This window comes from Carcharhinus amblyrhynchos, chromosome 7 (assembly GCF_965287045.1).
Source record: "Carcharhinus amblyrhynchos chromosome 7, sCarAmb.v2.hapA, whole genome shotgun sequence".
Taxonomy (NCBI): domain Eukaryota; kingdom Metazoa; phylum Chordata; class Chondrichthyes; order Carcharhiniformes; family Carcharhinidae; genus Carcharhinus; species Carcharhinus amblyrhynchos.
Window position 1 is genome coordinate 7,195,227 of NC_137330.1, and position 17,328 is coordinate 7,212,554.

The window sequence follows — 17,328 nt, forward strand, 5'->3', positions numbered from 1 at the left end:
ACAGCTTTTTCCGACATTGAAGGGCAGTAACCAGTGGCGTGCCACAGAGATTTATGTTAATGATTTGGACGAAGGAACAGAGTGTAGGGTGGCCAAATTTGCGAATGATACAAAGGTGGGAAGGAAGGCAGATTATGAGGAGGATAAAAGAGATGTTAGCAGGTTAAATGAGGGGGCAGAAAATTGGCAAACAGAATTCAAAGTGGGGAAAAAGAGAGATTATTAATTTTGGAAGAATGAATAATTCTTATTTAAATGACGAAAGATTGCCAAAGATGCAGTACAAAGCGATTTGGGGGAACTTGTTCATAAAACCCAGAAAGCTCAAATACAGGTGCAGCAGGCAAGAGGGAAGGGCTAGGGTACTCGACCAGACCTCCATGGTGCATTACGAAGGCACACTAAACCCCAACAAATTTTCTATTTTGGCATAAATGCAAAGATTTTGGCATAAATGTGAAGATAGGATGCATTTCTCCAGGAGTAATTCTACTGACAAATTAAAGATCTTCCACAGTAAAACAAACTCAATTTAATAACACAGTTTAACTATAACTAACAAATGAAGCAGCTTCACTGTTAACAGTTGAACAATATTTTAAAATGAAAGGAAACTTTAATTTCTAACTTATCAGTTTCAGTTCCAAATAAACAAGATTATTCCTCTTATAGACTTACAGTGCCACTTGAAATAATTAGCACTCATAAATACACTTGCTATAACGAATGTAAACAGTTTGAGAAAAAAATGATTGTTAGCAGCTTGCAGAAAACTTCTGCCTTCAAGCAATTCCCAGCCAGAACCGAAAAGCTGTTTTTCTCTGCTACTTCCTAATTCCTCCCATTAACCACATCATCACAACACTGCCAATTCTGAACCCATGTATTATTCCTTTAATCAACAGCCATAGCGGACCTTTTGTTGTAAACAAAAATCCATTAGCTCTATCTTAGCAAAACCTACATGGCTAAAATGTGCAATTATCGAGTCTGAGCTAAATTTTCCAGACACACTGACTGCCTGCTGAATAGAGCAGTCCCCTTAAAAATCAGACAGCATATTATCATCAAAAGACAAATATAATGCCAGTTTTATTTCAAGAGGGCTGCATACAAAAGTAAAGAGGTGTTTCTGCAACTGTACAAGATACAAGTGAGACCACATATAGAATACTGTGCACAGTTTTGGTTCCCTTATGTTAGGAAAGATATTTCATAATTGGAAGCAGTAGAAAGAAGGTTTACTAGGATGATCCTGGGTATGGAGGAACTGTTCATATGAGGAACAATGAGGTGGTGAATCTTTGAATTCTTTACCTCAGGAAGCTGTGGAGACCAAGACTTGAACATTTTCAAGGCTGAGATCAATAGGTTTTAAAATCTGTAGGAAAATGATAGTTATAGAGAGAAGGCAGGAAAATGGTCTTAGTGTGAGATTAGCCATGATCTTATTTAATGGTAAAGTAGGCATTCAATTGCCTGGACGTCTACATCCTGTTATGAACCCCACTGATGGCATATACAAGAGTGTCCCAACTTGAATCACTGGTATATTTGTTTGGATTAATGCAAGGAACAATGCCAGTCAGAAAGCAGTTTAGTCTTTATGTAAAGAATTAAAAAAAGAGTATTTATTAAAGCAAGAGAAAAGACAAAACCCAACAAGAAAGACGAATATACACTGTGACACTCAGATAAATTTAATAACTAAACACAACATTTTATAAGAAATTACCTCTTGTTCTCAAACTATACCCACATTCCCTGAACTCACTAAGACACCCCTTTTCCCAAACAACATCCACTTGGGTAATTCTCAAATTCTTTGTCTTTAAAAGTCATCCATTGTATAGCTCCACTGATCTCTAACAAACAAATTTTACCAATATGGAAATGTGCATCTTAAGTACACTCAACGTCTGCTTGTTTTGTTGTCTATTATGTTGTTTTCATCTCAAGTTCAGCTGTTAACCTCACTAACTTGCCCAAATTCTTAACAATCCACCAATTCATTGTAACAATGTCACTCTCCACACTTTCTTCAGCTCATCTGCTACTGAACTCCTCATTTATGTCTTTGTTACCTCTATTTTAATACTCTCCTGGTCAACCTCCTATCTGGCACTCTCCATAAATTTAAAGCCATCCAAAACTCTGACGTTCATTTCATAATCCATCAAGCCCCATTCATTGTGTTCACTGGCCTGCATTAGCTTCATCTCGGTAGTGCCTCAATTTTAAACTCCTTATCCTGCTTTTCAAATCCCTCAACCATCAGGGATGTCAGTGCTCCTCTAATTCTGGCCTCTTGCATTTTCTTAATTTTAATCACTCCATTACGAGTGATCATGCCTTCAGATGACTGGGCTCCAGACTCTGAACTCCCCTTCCAAGCCTCTATCTTTTTCTGCTCCTTTAAGATGCTTGCTAAAACCCAGCTCTTTCATTAAGCTTTTGACCATCCTTCTGTGAGTTGGTATCAAGTTTTGTTTGATAAAACTCTTTGGGGTGTTCTATTAGCTTAACACAACTTCTTGTTGTTTTAAGTGCATGGCTTTCAGTGGCTTAGAATAGAGACATAAATACCAAGAAGTAATTATTATTGTAGGTTGGAAGTGCCATGTCTGGCTTGAAAAGCATTTGAAGCATGGAATAAAGCTCCTCCACTGGGAGGATGGAGGAGGGATAGAGAAAAAAAAAGCAGACAATCATGTGCATGTGGGGAACAGTCATTTTGGTAATAAAGCAGACATCAGGAAGGAACATAGAAACACTGTCAGTAACACACTGAAGTTCCATATTGCAGGCTTAGCCGAAGATGATAGTCAAGATGATTAATGGAGTTGCAGTCAGAAACATGCAGGAGCTTACAGGAAACCAAGGCATCAGGTTTCAAGTGAAACTGGAGGAAATTTTTGATTATTCTATATTTAACGTAATGCAGGCAATGAGAGAATCGAGCAGCAGCTGTGGAATTGGGAGGGAATGTAGAAAGGTAAAAGTGAGTGTCATCAAGAACTTAATCCTAAACTTCTAAATAATGCTATTACGGGACAGCAAATGGAAGATGAGAGCCAAGATTAAAGTGAGGATCTTGGGTATATCAGTGGAGAAACCATCAGACGGTAAACAATATAAATGACCAGTAAAGAATGGTACCATGTTGAGGCAAGATATCAGGCAAGACAGAACAATCAACAGCGTTAAAGTTTGTCCAACGAGTTTGAAGATGATGAGTCCCAAATGACCACAGGTGTGTCTGGTGGTGATTTCAACCTGAAGATCACCATACTACAAGCAAGGGGCAAGGTCAAGAAGGCAGAGCCTTCATTAATAACGTCAGCTGGTACAGGAATTGAACCTGTGCTGTTGGCATCGCTCTGCATCACTAACCAGCTGTTCAGCCAATTAAGCACAACCCTTCCGAGGGGCCATAAACCATAAGACCTCAAGAAGCTGACCTGACTGCATGAAAATTGTGGAGTGGGTATGAGATGCCAAACCCCATAATGGAATGGGATAGATCAGAAATGCAGAATTGAGAGTGGGAATCCTGAATTGGGTCCTGCTTGCCATTTTGAGAGGCATTAGGAGTCAAGTCAACTCTACAAACTGTGGCCCAAGGTGTTCAGGGAAAATGGGGAAAGGCAGGAAGAGGAGACGAGGGATGGCTATAACAAGTCAAGGTAATATTACAGTGCTGCAGAGAAATGTCCTGGAGGTGTCAAATGCTGAATCCATTTATGTCATAAGGTTGAGGTTAACTACAGATAACGTTAAGGAGCAATAGAAGGTAAGAACATTAAATTAGGATGACCAATTTCAGTGGGGAAGAGCAGATTCTTGTAAATTGGAATCAAAGAATGGTAGGCAAAATTGTAATGGAACAATGGGCTACACCTGAAAAACAAATTCAGGTACAGTCAAGTTAAACTGGAAGAAATTTTTGATTATTCTATATTTAACGTAATGCAGGCAATGAGAGAATCGAGCAACAGCTGTGGAATTGGGAGGAAATGCAGAAAGGTAAAGGTGGGTGTCATCAAGAACTTAATCCTAAGCTTCTAGATAACGCTATGGAAGATGACAGGCAAGACTGAAGTGAGGATCTTGGGTATATCAGGATAGGTAGGGCAAACCAAGCGGTAAGAGAGTAAAATTAAGCAAAAAAAGAGGGGCGTGTGACATATCAGGCTGATAATATAGATGAGAACTTGGCTGAACATAAAACACTTAAGACAGGAAGTGAAACAGGAAATTATAGAGGCCAAAAGAGAGTATGGGGATTTTTAGAGGTGAAAAGCAGGGAGAAAATTAAGTTACTTGAATAAATACAGTCTAATTTGGGAACACCAGCAAGAATTTATTGAAGGCAAATTATGTTCAACTGACTTGACTCAGCTTTTTGACCAGGTAATTAAGAGGGTAGAGGACGGAAAAGTAGTTATCACAATATATATGGACTTCCAAAAGGCACTGATGAAGTGTTACATGATAAACTTGCCACAAAAATTGAAGCCTTTGAAATGAAAGGGAAAGTGGCAATGTAGAGATGGATTTGGTTGAGTGACAGGGTCAAAGGACAGTTATGAATGCTTACTTTGTGGACTGGAGAAAGTTATACTGTGGAGTTCCACAGGATCAGTCAAAAAGACCACTGCTTTTCATGAATTACGACTTGGGTACCGAGGGCACAGTTTCAAAATTTGCAGATGACCCAAACTTAGAAATATTGCAAAGTGATATGAACATACAAACAATAAATTAGGAACAGGAGTAGGTCATCTGGCCCCTTGAGCCTGCTCTGCCACTCAATATCATAGCTATTCTGAATTTACCTTAACCTCATATTCCTGGCTAGCCCCAATAACCTTTCACCCCCTTATTATTCAAGAATCTATCCAGCTCTGCCTTAAAAATATTCAAAGATACTGCTTCCAATACCATTCAAAGAGAGTCCTAAAGACTCACACTCAGAAAATAATTCTCCTAATCTCAGTCTTAAAGGACTAACTGTTTTTTGTTAAAAAAACAGTGATACCTGATTTCAGATTCTCAGCCAAAAGAAAACGTCCTGTCCACAAACACCCTGTCAATACCCCTAAGGATCTTAAAGGTATTGATCTAGTCACCCCTACCTCTTCTAAACTCTAGTGTATACAAACCTAAACTGTCAAATCTTTCCTTATAAGACAACCTGCCCATTCCTGATATTCATCTCGTAAATCTTCTCTTAACTGCTTCTAATGCATTTATATCTTTCCTTAAATACCACATACAATACTCCAGATGTGGTCTCATCAGTACCCTCTACAACTGAAGCATAACCTTTTTACTTTTATAATCAATTCCCCTCACAATAAACACTAACATTCTATTATCTTTCCAAATTATTTGTTGTACCTGCATACCAGTGGTTTTGTGATTCATGCTCTTGGTCACCCAAATCCGTCCGCACTTCAGAGTTCTGCAATTTCTCACCATTTATCATTTTTATTCTTCCTACCAAAATGGACAATTGCACATTTGCTCATATTATACTCCCTTTGCCAGACTTTTGCCCACTTAACATATCCATGTCCCTTCGTAGCTTCATATCCTTTTTACAATTTACTTACCTAACTATCTTTGTGTTGTTAGCAAAATTAGCAACCATACCTTCAATCCCTTCGTCCAAGTTACTTCTACAATTAGTAAAAAGTTGAGGCCTCAGCAGTGAACCCTGTGGCACACTTCTCATCACATCCTGTCAACCAGAAAAAGATCCATTTATACCAACTCTGTTTCCTGTTAGCTAGCCAATCTTCAATCCATGCTAATATATTACCCACTAAACCATGAGTTTTTCATTTCTGCAGTAACATTTTATGTGGAAACTTATCAAATGATAGACTTCAAGAGGATATGGAAAGGCTGGTGGAACAGGTAAACAAATGGCAGATTTAAAATTTAATGTGAACAAATATAAAGTGATATGCTTTTGTCAGAAGAATGAGGAGAAAGTATATAATTTCAACCTATGTGCAGGAGCAGATAGACCTGAGGGTATATGTATATAAATCATTAAAGGTAGCATGGTAAGCTAAGTAAGTGGTTAAGGCATACAGGATCCTGAGCTTTATAAATAGAGGCGGAGAGTGCAAAAACTGAGGACCTTCATAAAATACTTGTTCCACTTCAACTTGAATATTGAGTGCAATTCTGGCATCACAGTTTAAAAAGATGTGCAGATACTACGAGAGTGTACAGGCATTATGAGAGTGTTTCCAAGAATAAGAGACATCAATTGTGTGGATAGATTGGCAAAGACAGGGCTGCTCTCCTTAGTGACAAGGTTGATATGAGATTTAATGGGGATGTTCAAAATCAAGGGACAGAGTGAATAAGGAGAAACCATTTGCATTTTTGAAGGAGTTGAGAACCAGAGGCCAATTCACATCCAATCAAATGTCACTTTTATGCAGTGAGTGGTTAGGATTTGGAATGCACTACCTGAAAGTATGATTCAATCAAGGCTTTAAAAGAGAATTGGATAATTACCTGAAGACAGAAAAAAAACTGCAGAAGTTTGGGGGAATGCCTAGAGAGTAGTAGTTGAATTGCTCTTGCAGAGACCTGGCACAGAAGGACCGACTAAATAGCCTATACTGTAACCATTCTACATCCTCCTACTGTTGCAGCAAAAATAGATGATCCTTCAATGACAGAAATGATTGTAACATGAAATTTAAGCACACAGACTGCATAAAGGTTAAAAAACAACCTTTACTCCACTGACATCAGAACTGTATAAACTCAAGGGTAGGCTTAACTTTAAGGAACAAACCATATACAGAGATTATTCAGGGCCAATGCTCCAGATCTCTGCCCTATTTGTGCCTCTATTCCTCAACGCAGTGATTCACTAGGTTTGATCTGCTACACCAACTCCTGGCTGCAGTCCTTTTCTCTCTTTCTCCCTGTTGAGGCTTCGCAGACTCAGGGACGCTGCCACTTTAGCTAGGTTTCCAATTTACCTCCTGGCTCCTTAGACCCTTGAGGGTCCTCAAGCTTCTCTATTCAAGGCTTTTGTTACAGTGTCACTAACAAATCTGGACTTGTTCTTGGTATTTCTCTCTTGCCTCCCTTGGTATCTGGTACTATCCTTCAGCTTGTCAAAGATATTGCCCCCTGCAGGAAGGAGCCCATTATTTGATGCTCTCCCCAACCGTTATAAACGATGCTACTAGTGGCCACACAATATGAACAAGGTTTTTGTAAAACTGTAACAATATAAAACTTTGAAAAAATGTTTTTTTTTGTTTATAATGGTTATTTTGGTGCTCCCACATCACAATTATATGCAAATGTTTTGCTGTCATGTCTTGTTCCACAGGTCTCAACGCAATGATGCAACTCTTTAATCTACAATTACTGTCTTTTGAAAGATGATACAATATTCTAATTTGAATTTGGCCAGATATTAACAGATGGAAGGTAACTGCCTTGTCTAAAAATGCATACTTGGAAGAAAATATAAACACAAATCTAAAGAGTTTTTTTTTTAAGTAGTAAAGCAGGACTTGCTTCCAAAAACATTTCAGTTATGCCAACACAGATCCTATATATGTATGCTTTTCTAAGAGTACAAATTACTTCCCTTACATTCTTTTTTTACAGAAAATAATTTGATTTTCCTCAATTTCTGTGCTTCAGCTGGGTCAATAATATATACAATAAAAAATATTAAGTACATTAAAATATTAAATATTAAGTATACAAAATGCCATAGAAACATAGAAAAATTATGGCACAGAAAGAGACCATTCAGCCCATCATGTCTGCTTCAGCCAAAAGAGAAAAAAGGAAACTAATCACTCATTTTAATCCCACTTTCCAGCACTTGGTCCATAGCCTTGCAGGTTACAGCACTTCAGATGCAGATCCAGCTACCTTTTAAATAAGTTGAGCATTTGAGCCTTAACCAATCTAGGTAGTGAATTCCAGATGCCCAGGAATGAAAACATCTTTCCTCATGTCCCCTTCAATCCTTCTACCAATCTGTGTTCCTGGGAACTGACCCCTCTAGGTTAGGGGAAACAGATCTTTCCCATCTAGCCTATAGAGGCCCCTCATAATTTTGTACACCTCAATTAGGTCACCCCTTAGCTTCCTCTTAAACTAAATGTATTTATTAGTGTCACAAGTAGACTTACATTAGCACTGTAATGAAGTTACTGTTCACACTCCTCTTTAACTGGAATCATCATCCCTTTGTTCTAAGGAAACCATCCCTTGCCTATCCCATCGCTACAATTTTCAAGCCCAGACAGCATTCTCGTTAATCTCCTCTGTTTGCTCTTCAGAGCAATTATGTCCTTCCTGTCTTGTGGTGACCAGAACTGTACACAGAATTTCAGCTGCGGCCTAACAACACTTGTTCAGTTCCTGGTTTTGCATTCAATGCCTCATCCAATAAAGGAAAGCATTCCATATATTTTCTTGGCCACCTGGTCCACCTTTCCTGCCATCTTCAAGGACATGTGGATATCAATCCAAGATCCCAAGTCCTCAATCCTTCTCAAAAGCCTCCCATTTATTGAGTGTTTCCTTGCTTTGTGTTTCTCCCCCCAATTCCCCCACAAATGCACTACCTCACACTTTTCTGTATTGAAATCCATTTGCTACTTTTCTGTCCACTCAACCAAACATCACTCTCGAGAGAGCAGCTATTCTCTTCACTGTCAACTACAAAGCTAGTCTTTGTGCAAATTTCTCCATGTCTTCCATGTTCAAGTCCAAATCATTCATATATACCACAAACAGCAAGGACCCAAACATTTAGCCCTGTGAAATACCACTGGAAACAACTTTCTATCCACAAACACATCCATCAATTCTTTGTTCCCTGTCATTCAGCTAATTTTGAATCCAACCTGCTATCTTCCCCTGTATCCTATGGGATTTCACTTTTCTGACCAGTCTGCCACATGGAATCTTGTCAAATGTCTTCAAAAAATTGATGCAGACAACATTCACTGCATGACCCTCTTGAATTTCTCCAGTTCCTTCATCAAAAAATTGATTAGTAAAACACAATCTTCCCCTAACAAAATCATGCTGACTATCCAGATGAATCTGTGTCTAAGTGACAGTGCATCCTGTCTCTCAGAATTTATGCCAATAATCTGTTCACCACTGAAGTCAGACTGACTGACCTATAATTTTCTGGCATACCCTTTGCACCATTTAAAATAATAGTACTAAGGGTGTCCTGTCCCTGGTACCTCACCTGCTTCTCAGATCTCAGACCTTCAGACATTCACTATTTCCTCCTTGGTTTCCTTTAACAGCCTGACATACAATCCATCCGACACTGATGATTTATCCATTTTCAAGGATATCAGTCCCTACAGTAACACTTCTCTCACTATGCCATTGCATCCTACATTTCACACTCCTCTTTAACATCATCTCTCTCCTTAGTGAAGACAGAGACAAAGTGCTCACTGAGAACCCTACCCACATCTTCTGCATCAACACATATTTTACCATGTGTATGTCTGATAAACCTCATCATTTCCTTAGTTAGTTGCTTGCTCTTAAAATAACTTTGGGTTCTTTTTATTTTACCTGCCAATATTTTTTCGTAGCCTCTCTTCGCTTTCCTCATTTGTTTTTTCACTTCACCCTGTACTTTCGATACCCCTCTATGCTTTTGACAGTATTATAATTGTGATTGTCATAAGTTTTCTTTTTGCCTTTTTCTTTCCTGTACGCTTCTGGATAACCACAAGTCTCTAAATTTGGAAATACCACCCTTGTGGAGCATGTTTACACAGTGACAGCAGAATCTCTTGAATGCCACCACTGATTTGACACTGTTTTCCCTTCTAATAGCTGTTGGTTCACCTCTCAATAAAATTTATCTTCCCCCAATTTAGAACTTCTATATTAGCTCTGTGTCATTTTCAATAATGATGCCAAATCTGACCGTATTATGGTCACTACCTCCAAAATGGTCACTCAGTGTTACTTCATCCACTTACCCAGCTTAATTTCCTGAGAGTAAATCTGGATTTGCACCTTTTCTTGTTGGATTTGTTACTTGCTGGCTAAAAGGTTCTCTTGAATATGATTCAAAAATTTGTGCCCTCCATTCCCTTCACACTGTTCATATCCTACTTTATATTAAGGTAAGTTTCTAACTACTACTACTCTGTCAATTTTGCTCTCAGAAATCTGCCTACATATTTGCTCTTCTAACCCCTGTCCATTGTTTGGGGATCTATAACACACTCCTAGAAGTATTGCTGCCACTTTATTTCTGAACTCAACCTGAGCTCATTTCTGGCCTCAGTTGAAGCTTCTTTTAGTGGACGGATTAGTGAGAGGCAATATGGTTTTGTGAAGGGGAGGTCCTGTCTCACTAATTTGATCAAGTTTTTCAAGGAAGTGACTGATGAGAGTATGGCTGTGGATGTTGTCTACATCGACTTCAGTATGGCCTTTGACAAGATCCCTCATGGCAGACTGGTGCAGAAGGTGAAGACACATGGGATGAGAGGTGAACTGGCATGATGGATACAAAACTGGTCCGGTCAAAAAAGACAGAGGGTAGCAGTGGAAGGGTGCTGAACAAAGGGCTGTGACAAGTGGCGTTCCTTGGGGATCAGTGCTGGGACCTTTGCTTTTTTTTAAATCTATATTGTAAATGATTTGGAGAAAAATACTGGTTTGGTCAGTAAATTTGAGGACAACACAAAGGTTGGTGGATTTGCAGCTAGCAATGAGGACCAACAGTGTATACAACAAGATATAGATCAGTTGACAGCTTGGGCGGAGAGATGGCAGATGGAGTTTAATCTGGACAAATGTGATATAATGCAGTGTAGTATCGACATGCTGCACTTGGTTGACGTCATTAGGTTACATTTCAGCTTCATTTGAAGCAATTTTTTAAAGCGGCATCTCGGCCATTTGGCTAAGATGCAAATAAGATCAAGCCCTGGAGGAGGAGCTACACCTACTCCAGTCAGCTTGGATCATGTAGATCAAGCCCAAGACAGGAGGTGAGAGCCCTGTCTTGTCAGCTTGGATCGGGAATGTCCCAACTTGTTGGGACTCTGAATTGGGTTTAATTTGACTTGATTGGATTGGATTGGAATAAAGTTTAAAAAAAAAATGCATTTGGAAAGGTCTAATACACATAGGAAATATACAGTAAGTGGCAGAATCCTTAAGAGTATTGATAGACAGAGGGATCTGTGTGTACAGGTACACAGGTCTCTGAAGTGGCAACGCAGGTAGAGAAGGTAGTCAAGAAGGCATATGGCAAGCTTGCCTTCATTGGCCAGGGCATTGAGTTTAAAAATCGGCAAGTCATGTTACAGCTTTGTAGAACGCAAGTTAGGCCACACTTGGAATAGAGTGTTCAATTCTGGTTGCCACGCTACCAAAAGGATGTGGAGGCTTTAGAGCAGGTACAGAAAAGATTTACCAGGATGTTTTCTGGCATGGAGGACATTAGCTATGAGGAGAGGTTAGAGAAACTTGGTTTGTTCTCACCGGAATGATGGAGGTTAAGGGGCGACCTAATAGAAGTCTACAAGATTATGTGAGGCATGGACAGAGTGGATAATCAGAAGCTTTTTTCCCCAGGGTGAAAGAGTCAATTACTAGGGGGCTTTAGTCACTACTTAAAGGTGTGAACACCTTGACCCTTTTTCCCAATAATGCAATTTGGGCCTCCTTTAATCTTTAACCACAAAGCCCCCAAGGCTTACAGTTTGCAGAATTCAGAGGAAGCCACATTACATTGGATCATAGGAAATGAACTGTGTCCCCCCCCAGTCCCTGCTGTTTTGCTCCAAGTTATTGTAACAGTATAGCTGCCAATTGTCAAATGATTAAAATTGGAGATGCTCATGGAGACCAGAATGAAAGTGCAGGTATCTCAGAGTTGGGGGTTAAAGGAGATTGCTAATGAGGGGAGGTGCCACAGAAGGATCTGAAAACTAAGACAAGAATTTTAAAACAGATAGTGCTCAACAGAGATTCAACATATGGCAGCAAGTACATGGATGAAAGGTGGACAGCACTTGGTGCAAGTCAGACCATAGGCCATAGTGTTTGGTAGATATTAAGTTTTTGGATAGGATGTGGGCAGTTGGCCAGGACAATGTTAGAATAGTCAAGTCTAGATGTAACAAAGGAATCAATGAGGGTTTCAGCAGCAGATTAACTGTGGCAGGGGCCAAACTGGGTGATGTTATGAAGATGAAAATAGATAGTTTTAGCAATGGCACAGCTATCTGTTCAAAGCTCATCTCAGGGTTAAATATAATACTAAGATTGTGAGCCTCGATTCAGCTTCAGGCAGTTGCCAGGAAGATGACTGGAGTCAGTGATTAGGGAATAGAGTTTTACACTGGGGCCTGAAGGCACTGGCTCTGGTCTTCCCAATATTTATCGGAAGCAATTTCTGTTCATCTGATACTGGATGTTGGACAATCTGTTTGACAAGTTAGAGTCACTGAGGGGTCAAGGGGGTGGTGGTGAAATAAAGCTGGATGTTTAACAAATTTTTTGTATTGTCAATTTGCATGTTTGAAACTGAAGTTGTGTTCTTGGATGATGTCACCGAGAGGAGGCATGTGGATGACAAGCAGGAAGGGATCAGAAAAGCAGACCTAAATCTGAATAAAAGCAAAATCAAATTTCTAAAGCTACTTTCAGTCATTAGAAATGATTTCCAGTAATTTCTTAAAGGAAGTGATAAAAGTTAGCAGCTGTTTCAAGAATGGAATTTGCCATTAGTGTGTCACACAAAAATAACTGGTTAACAGTGGGCTTTGAAGCATACATGGAGAAGAAATTATTGAAAAGATCATGATTTCAAGAAATAGAGTTGTATATGACTAGTTATCACAGTCACCATTCTAAATAGCACTTCATACAAAACTGAAATGGCAGCAGTCTATGGAAGGCAAACTTGAAAAAGCTAAATTTCAGTTATCAAGTCAATCTAGTTCTTGTTCACCAAGTTACTTAAATGAGGTCATATATCAGGTGCAGGAGACTAGAGGCTATATTTCTTACATAAGTAAACTACTTAAATCCAGTAACTGGATTTTCATGCTTTTTTTGGAATTGTGGTAACTTAAGATGTACAATATGACTGTGTATTGTAGTTCATTTTCAAACAGATTCTGCAATGAGTGTCATGATGCATGTAATTGCCTAATTGCAATAAAAAATTGCAATATCGTCACTACAATAAAAATATTAAGACCCATATAAACTATTTAGTTTCATAAGTTTTGTAACAAGGCATGATTGACCTAGTCCGTTATACTAGCAAATACCTAATATATGAAGCTCATGAAATGCTACTGTTCTATTGTTTAAAACTAATTATGGAAGAAATAATAGAAATGACAGCTGTAAAGGTAAATGGGACCATAATAGCAAAAATCAGAAAATATAGCTGCAATTACATACATGTTTAGACAACATTTTCTTTCTAAAGTACTGGTCACTGCTAAAATTGCAGGAATGTTACTGCACAGGTGGTGGCCATTCGGCTCATCATGGTTGCACTGGTTCCCCAAACAAACATTGTGACTCAGTATCATTCCCTGGCATTTTCTCTGAACCTTCACATACTGGCAGTGGTTAGCTCTGCTGCCTCACAGTGCCAGGGACCCAGGTTCAATTCCCAGCTTGGGTGTCTGTCTGTATGAAGTCTGCACGTTCTCCCAATGGTCTGCATGGGTTTCCTCCGGGTACTCTAGTTTCCTCCCACAATCCGAAAGACATGCTGGTTAGGTACAATGACCCAAACAGGCACTGGACTGTGGTGACTAGGGGAATAATAAGTAAACTTTATACTAATTCTATTCAAATGCCCCCACCACACTTGTAAACACACATTCCAGAGTTAAACCAAACCCAAAAAGTTTTCTACTCACATCGCGTTGCTTCTTTGGCAAATCATTAAATCTGAGTCCTATAACCAGAGAGTATCCTACCCCGGTCCAGTTCTTCCTCTTGATTTTGAGCACTTGTCAAATCTCCTCTCAGCTTTCAGCATGGTTTTCCCCAGCTCCCCGATGAGGGAGTAAACTTTCGAAGCAAGTGGTTGAATTGTCAAAGAAAGGTTACAGGTTCATGCCCTGGGTTGGACCGAGTCGCCTCATCTCAAAACAAATTGCTGAAGAGTTAATTGCAATTAGTCTGCGCCAACTGGGGGGAAAATCTAGTAGCTCACTCGTTTGATGTAGATGGATGCAGGTCCTAGCACAGCTCAGTATCGGGAGCCTGATACAAACCCTAGTGTCGAACGGGAATAGGGCGTGGTTAAAGGGAAGAAAATAGCCTCGTCGGACAACATTCGTCACGTCCATCAATAATGTGTTAAAAAAACGCGCAACCAACGACTAGGGAGTGAGGTCTCCAGTATCAATCGTACCTCTTTTCTGCGGCTGTGGTGACCAAGGCCCACCGTCGCTGCTGGAGATGGATCTCGGCCGATAGGCTCGGGGCGGCGACAGGGGCACAATGTCCATCCCGGCGAACATCCTCGGCTGAAGCGGCCGAGCCGCGCGCGCTGACTAACGGTCGCCTCGCACCCCACGCGCCGCAGTTTGCGTTCGGTTAGAATTCGTGCGCCAGCCAGCCGCCCGACCGGCCGTTCCCTCTGATTGTCTGTGGCGCGTGCTCCCTCCGCGCGGCGCTGTCCGTTAGGTTTGATTGAGATCCTCGCCCAGTAGGGCGGAGTCCAACCAGCGCCCAAACCGGCAACGCTGCACGCCATCCGGGAGGTAACGCAGGAGGAGTCAGTTTGGATCTAGGGAAGTGAGAGAATCAATCACATCTGTTTCAAATGTAATCCCTGCTACTGTTAAACTTCAGAAGAGCGACTAGTAAATTTTAGATTAAGTTCTGCCAATTTTGTTTTCTGTAACGGTTCTGGTGAAGCATCAACTGTTATTCTCCACAAACACTGTCTCTCGCGCTGAAGATTTCCAGCATTTTCTGTTCTTGTTATAAATAATTTTGGGTCTCCACTGTTTTGCCACCTCACAAAGAGCATTCATTATTCCCCACAATTTATGTATAGCCAGTGTCTGTTATTCAATATGTCCAATGTTCTGTTCACAGTGCAGTGAAGTTACTGTGAAAATCCCCTCGTCGCCTCACTTCAGTACCTATTTGGGTACACTTTCCACGGCCAGTCCTCCTACCCTATACATCTTTACACTACGGGACGAAACCCACAGACACCAGGAGAATTGCAAACTCTAGTATTCCCATGCAGACCAGAATGTTGCCCCTGTGGCATAGTGCCCGGAATTGGACATGAGAAGAAAGAAGAGTATGACTTTATACTATTATATGTTTAAGTAGTTGCAATGATTAGGATTTCAGATCTGGTCACACGATTTCAAGATGATGTCATTGGTGTATTTCGCCCCAGTCCTGCTTTTAGTTTATTTTACTCTGTGTAGTGTAGAGAACATCTCTTTAAATATGCCTATTGTGTGTTACTTTCAATCTACGTGTGAAAAGCATGTATTTTCCTTCTGTTTAAAACCCACAACCCTAACGTAGGTAGGACGTTACAAAAAGAAAATTGGCAATGAGTAGGGATTTTAATCGAGAACATCAAGAAAAGATCCTAAGTAGAGGGGGGGGGGGGGAAAGATTGTGTATCCTCACTTCCAACATTAGAAGGCTGGTGAGAAACAGGATTAACGATTGAAGTGGCAAAAGGAAGAGCAAATAAGAAAAAGAATTCTGTGCAGTTTTAAAAGGGTTTTTTCTCCGATCTGAGAAAAATGAGATTCCAGGCAGTATTTGGCATATTTGAAAAGAAGGGATGCTTTGCTGTGTGGCTGGGGTCATTTGAGTGAGTCAATGGTCTCCAGGGTAAAAAATGGGGAGTATTTTAAAAAAATGTATTGAGCCAGTCTACAGTTGTTCGTGCCCATCAGAGAAATGGCAGGTCAATTAGGATCCTTGGGTCCTTCCAATTAAGAAAATTAACAATGGAGTTCTTTTGCATAGCATTCTCAATACTTCATTCAAGCAAATAAAATTGTAAACAAGTTGCTCTTACCAGCTTTTCTCAGTACAATAGGAAGTAAAACCTTCAATTTGTTATGGTGCTTGATACATCCAAACTGACTTGACAAAAATCCTTGAAAAGTATTACACTCTAAAGTGATTGCTCATTAAAGTGATTGCTCAGGTTCTACTGAAGGAATGAAGTGGAAGGCAAGAGTTTATGGCTATCTTAAAAAGGCTGGAACAACATTGTGAGTTGGTGAATATATTTGAGATTGTCTAGATTATTGTCTCCAAAATGAGGCTATCCAAAGAAGATTGCTCTCCAAACATGCTTTGACTTTAAAGACATCAGTCACAATCACCGTGTCAATGAAACTGGCTCCTAAAGAGGCTTCACAATTTGATACAGGAATGAAGATCCACAAGTTGGAACCACCCATAAGAAGTCAAAACAGCATATCACAGATGTGTCAAAATGGGCCATTTAGCAAGTAAATGCCGGAGCAAGGATAGTCAGTGCAAGAATTGTGGCAAAATGGGTCACATTGCAAAAGCTTGATGGACTCGATCAGCTTCCCCAGAAAAGGATATTCAGAAGGAGAATCTGGGTACCTTCAAGAAGAAGAAGAACAAATTGCATTCCATAATAATTTACAACATGGAAGAAAAGAATGGTGACTGTGAAGAAGAGAATGTCCAGAAATAATAGAAGAGCCTCATCTAAGCATCTTATCCATACAGGGTGAATCACATAGATTCTGGCTGATTCTGAAGTTGTGGACAATCTATTTGTTTTATTCACTCATGGGACATGGGCATCGCTGGCTGGCCAGCATTTATAATCCATTCATGGTTGCGCTTGGAGAGTCAACCACATTGCTGTGGCTCTGGAGTCACATCTAGGCCAGACTAGGTAAACATGGCAAATTTCCTTCCCCAAAGGACATAAATGAATCAGATGGGTTTTTCTGATCATCGACAATGTAGTCATGGTCATCAGTAGATTCTTAATTCTGAATATTTTTATTGAATTCAAATTCCACCAACTGTCATGGCAGGATTCAAACCCAGGAACATTAGCTGAGTTTTTGGATTAATGGTCTAGCGATAATACCACTAGACCACCACCTCTCCGCAAGGGCTAGGATGGAGGTTGATGCTAATGCTGCTGTAGCTTTAATACCTGAGACAATATACCAACAAAAGGTGAAGCATCTTCCTTCAAAAGCAGCTGATTTTAAGGACATGCGTAGAGATTGTGCTATTAATAGGTTA

At 40.0% G+C, this 17,328-nt stretch overlaps 1 protein-coding gene across 2 annotated transcripts in view; it reads right to left on the reverse strand.

Annotated features, from left to right (window-relative positions):
- The window catches only part of disc1 (DISC1 scaffold protein), a 101,639-nt gene extending 87,002 nt beyond the window's left edge, over positions 1 to 14,637 (reverse strand). For both annotated transcript variants that reach the window (XM_080191867.1, XM_080191866.1), the window contains exon 1: positions 14,453 to 14,637. In XM_080191867.1, the coding sequence (XP_080047993.1) occupies positions 14,453 to 14,561 (109 nt within the window). In that variant the 5' untranslated portion in view covers positions 14,562 to 14,637. The remainder of the gene's footprint in view (positions 1 to 14,452) is intronic.
- Positions 14,638 to 17,328: the final 2,691 nt, after the last annotated feature.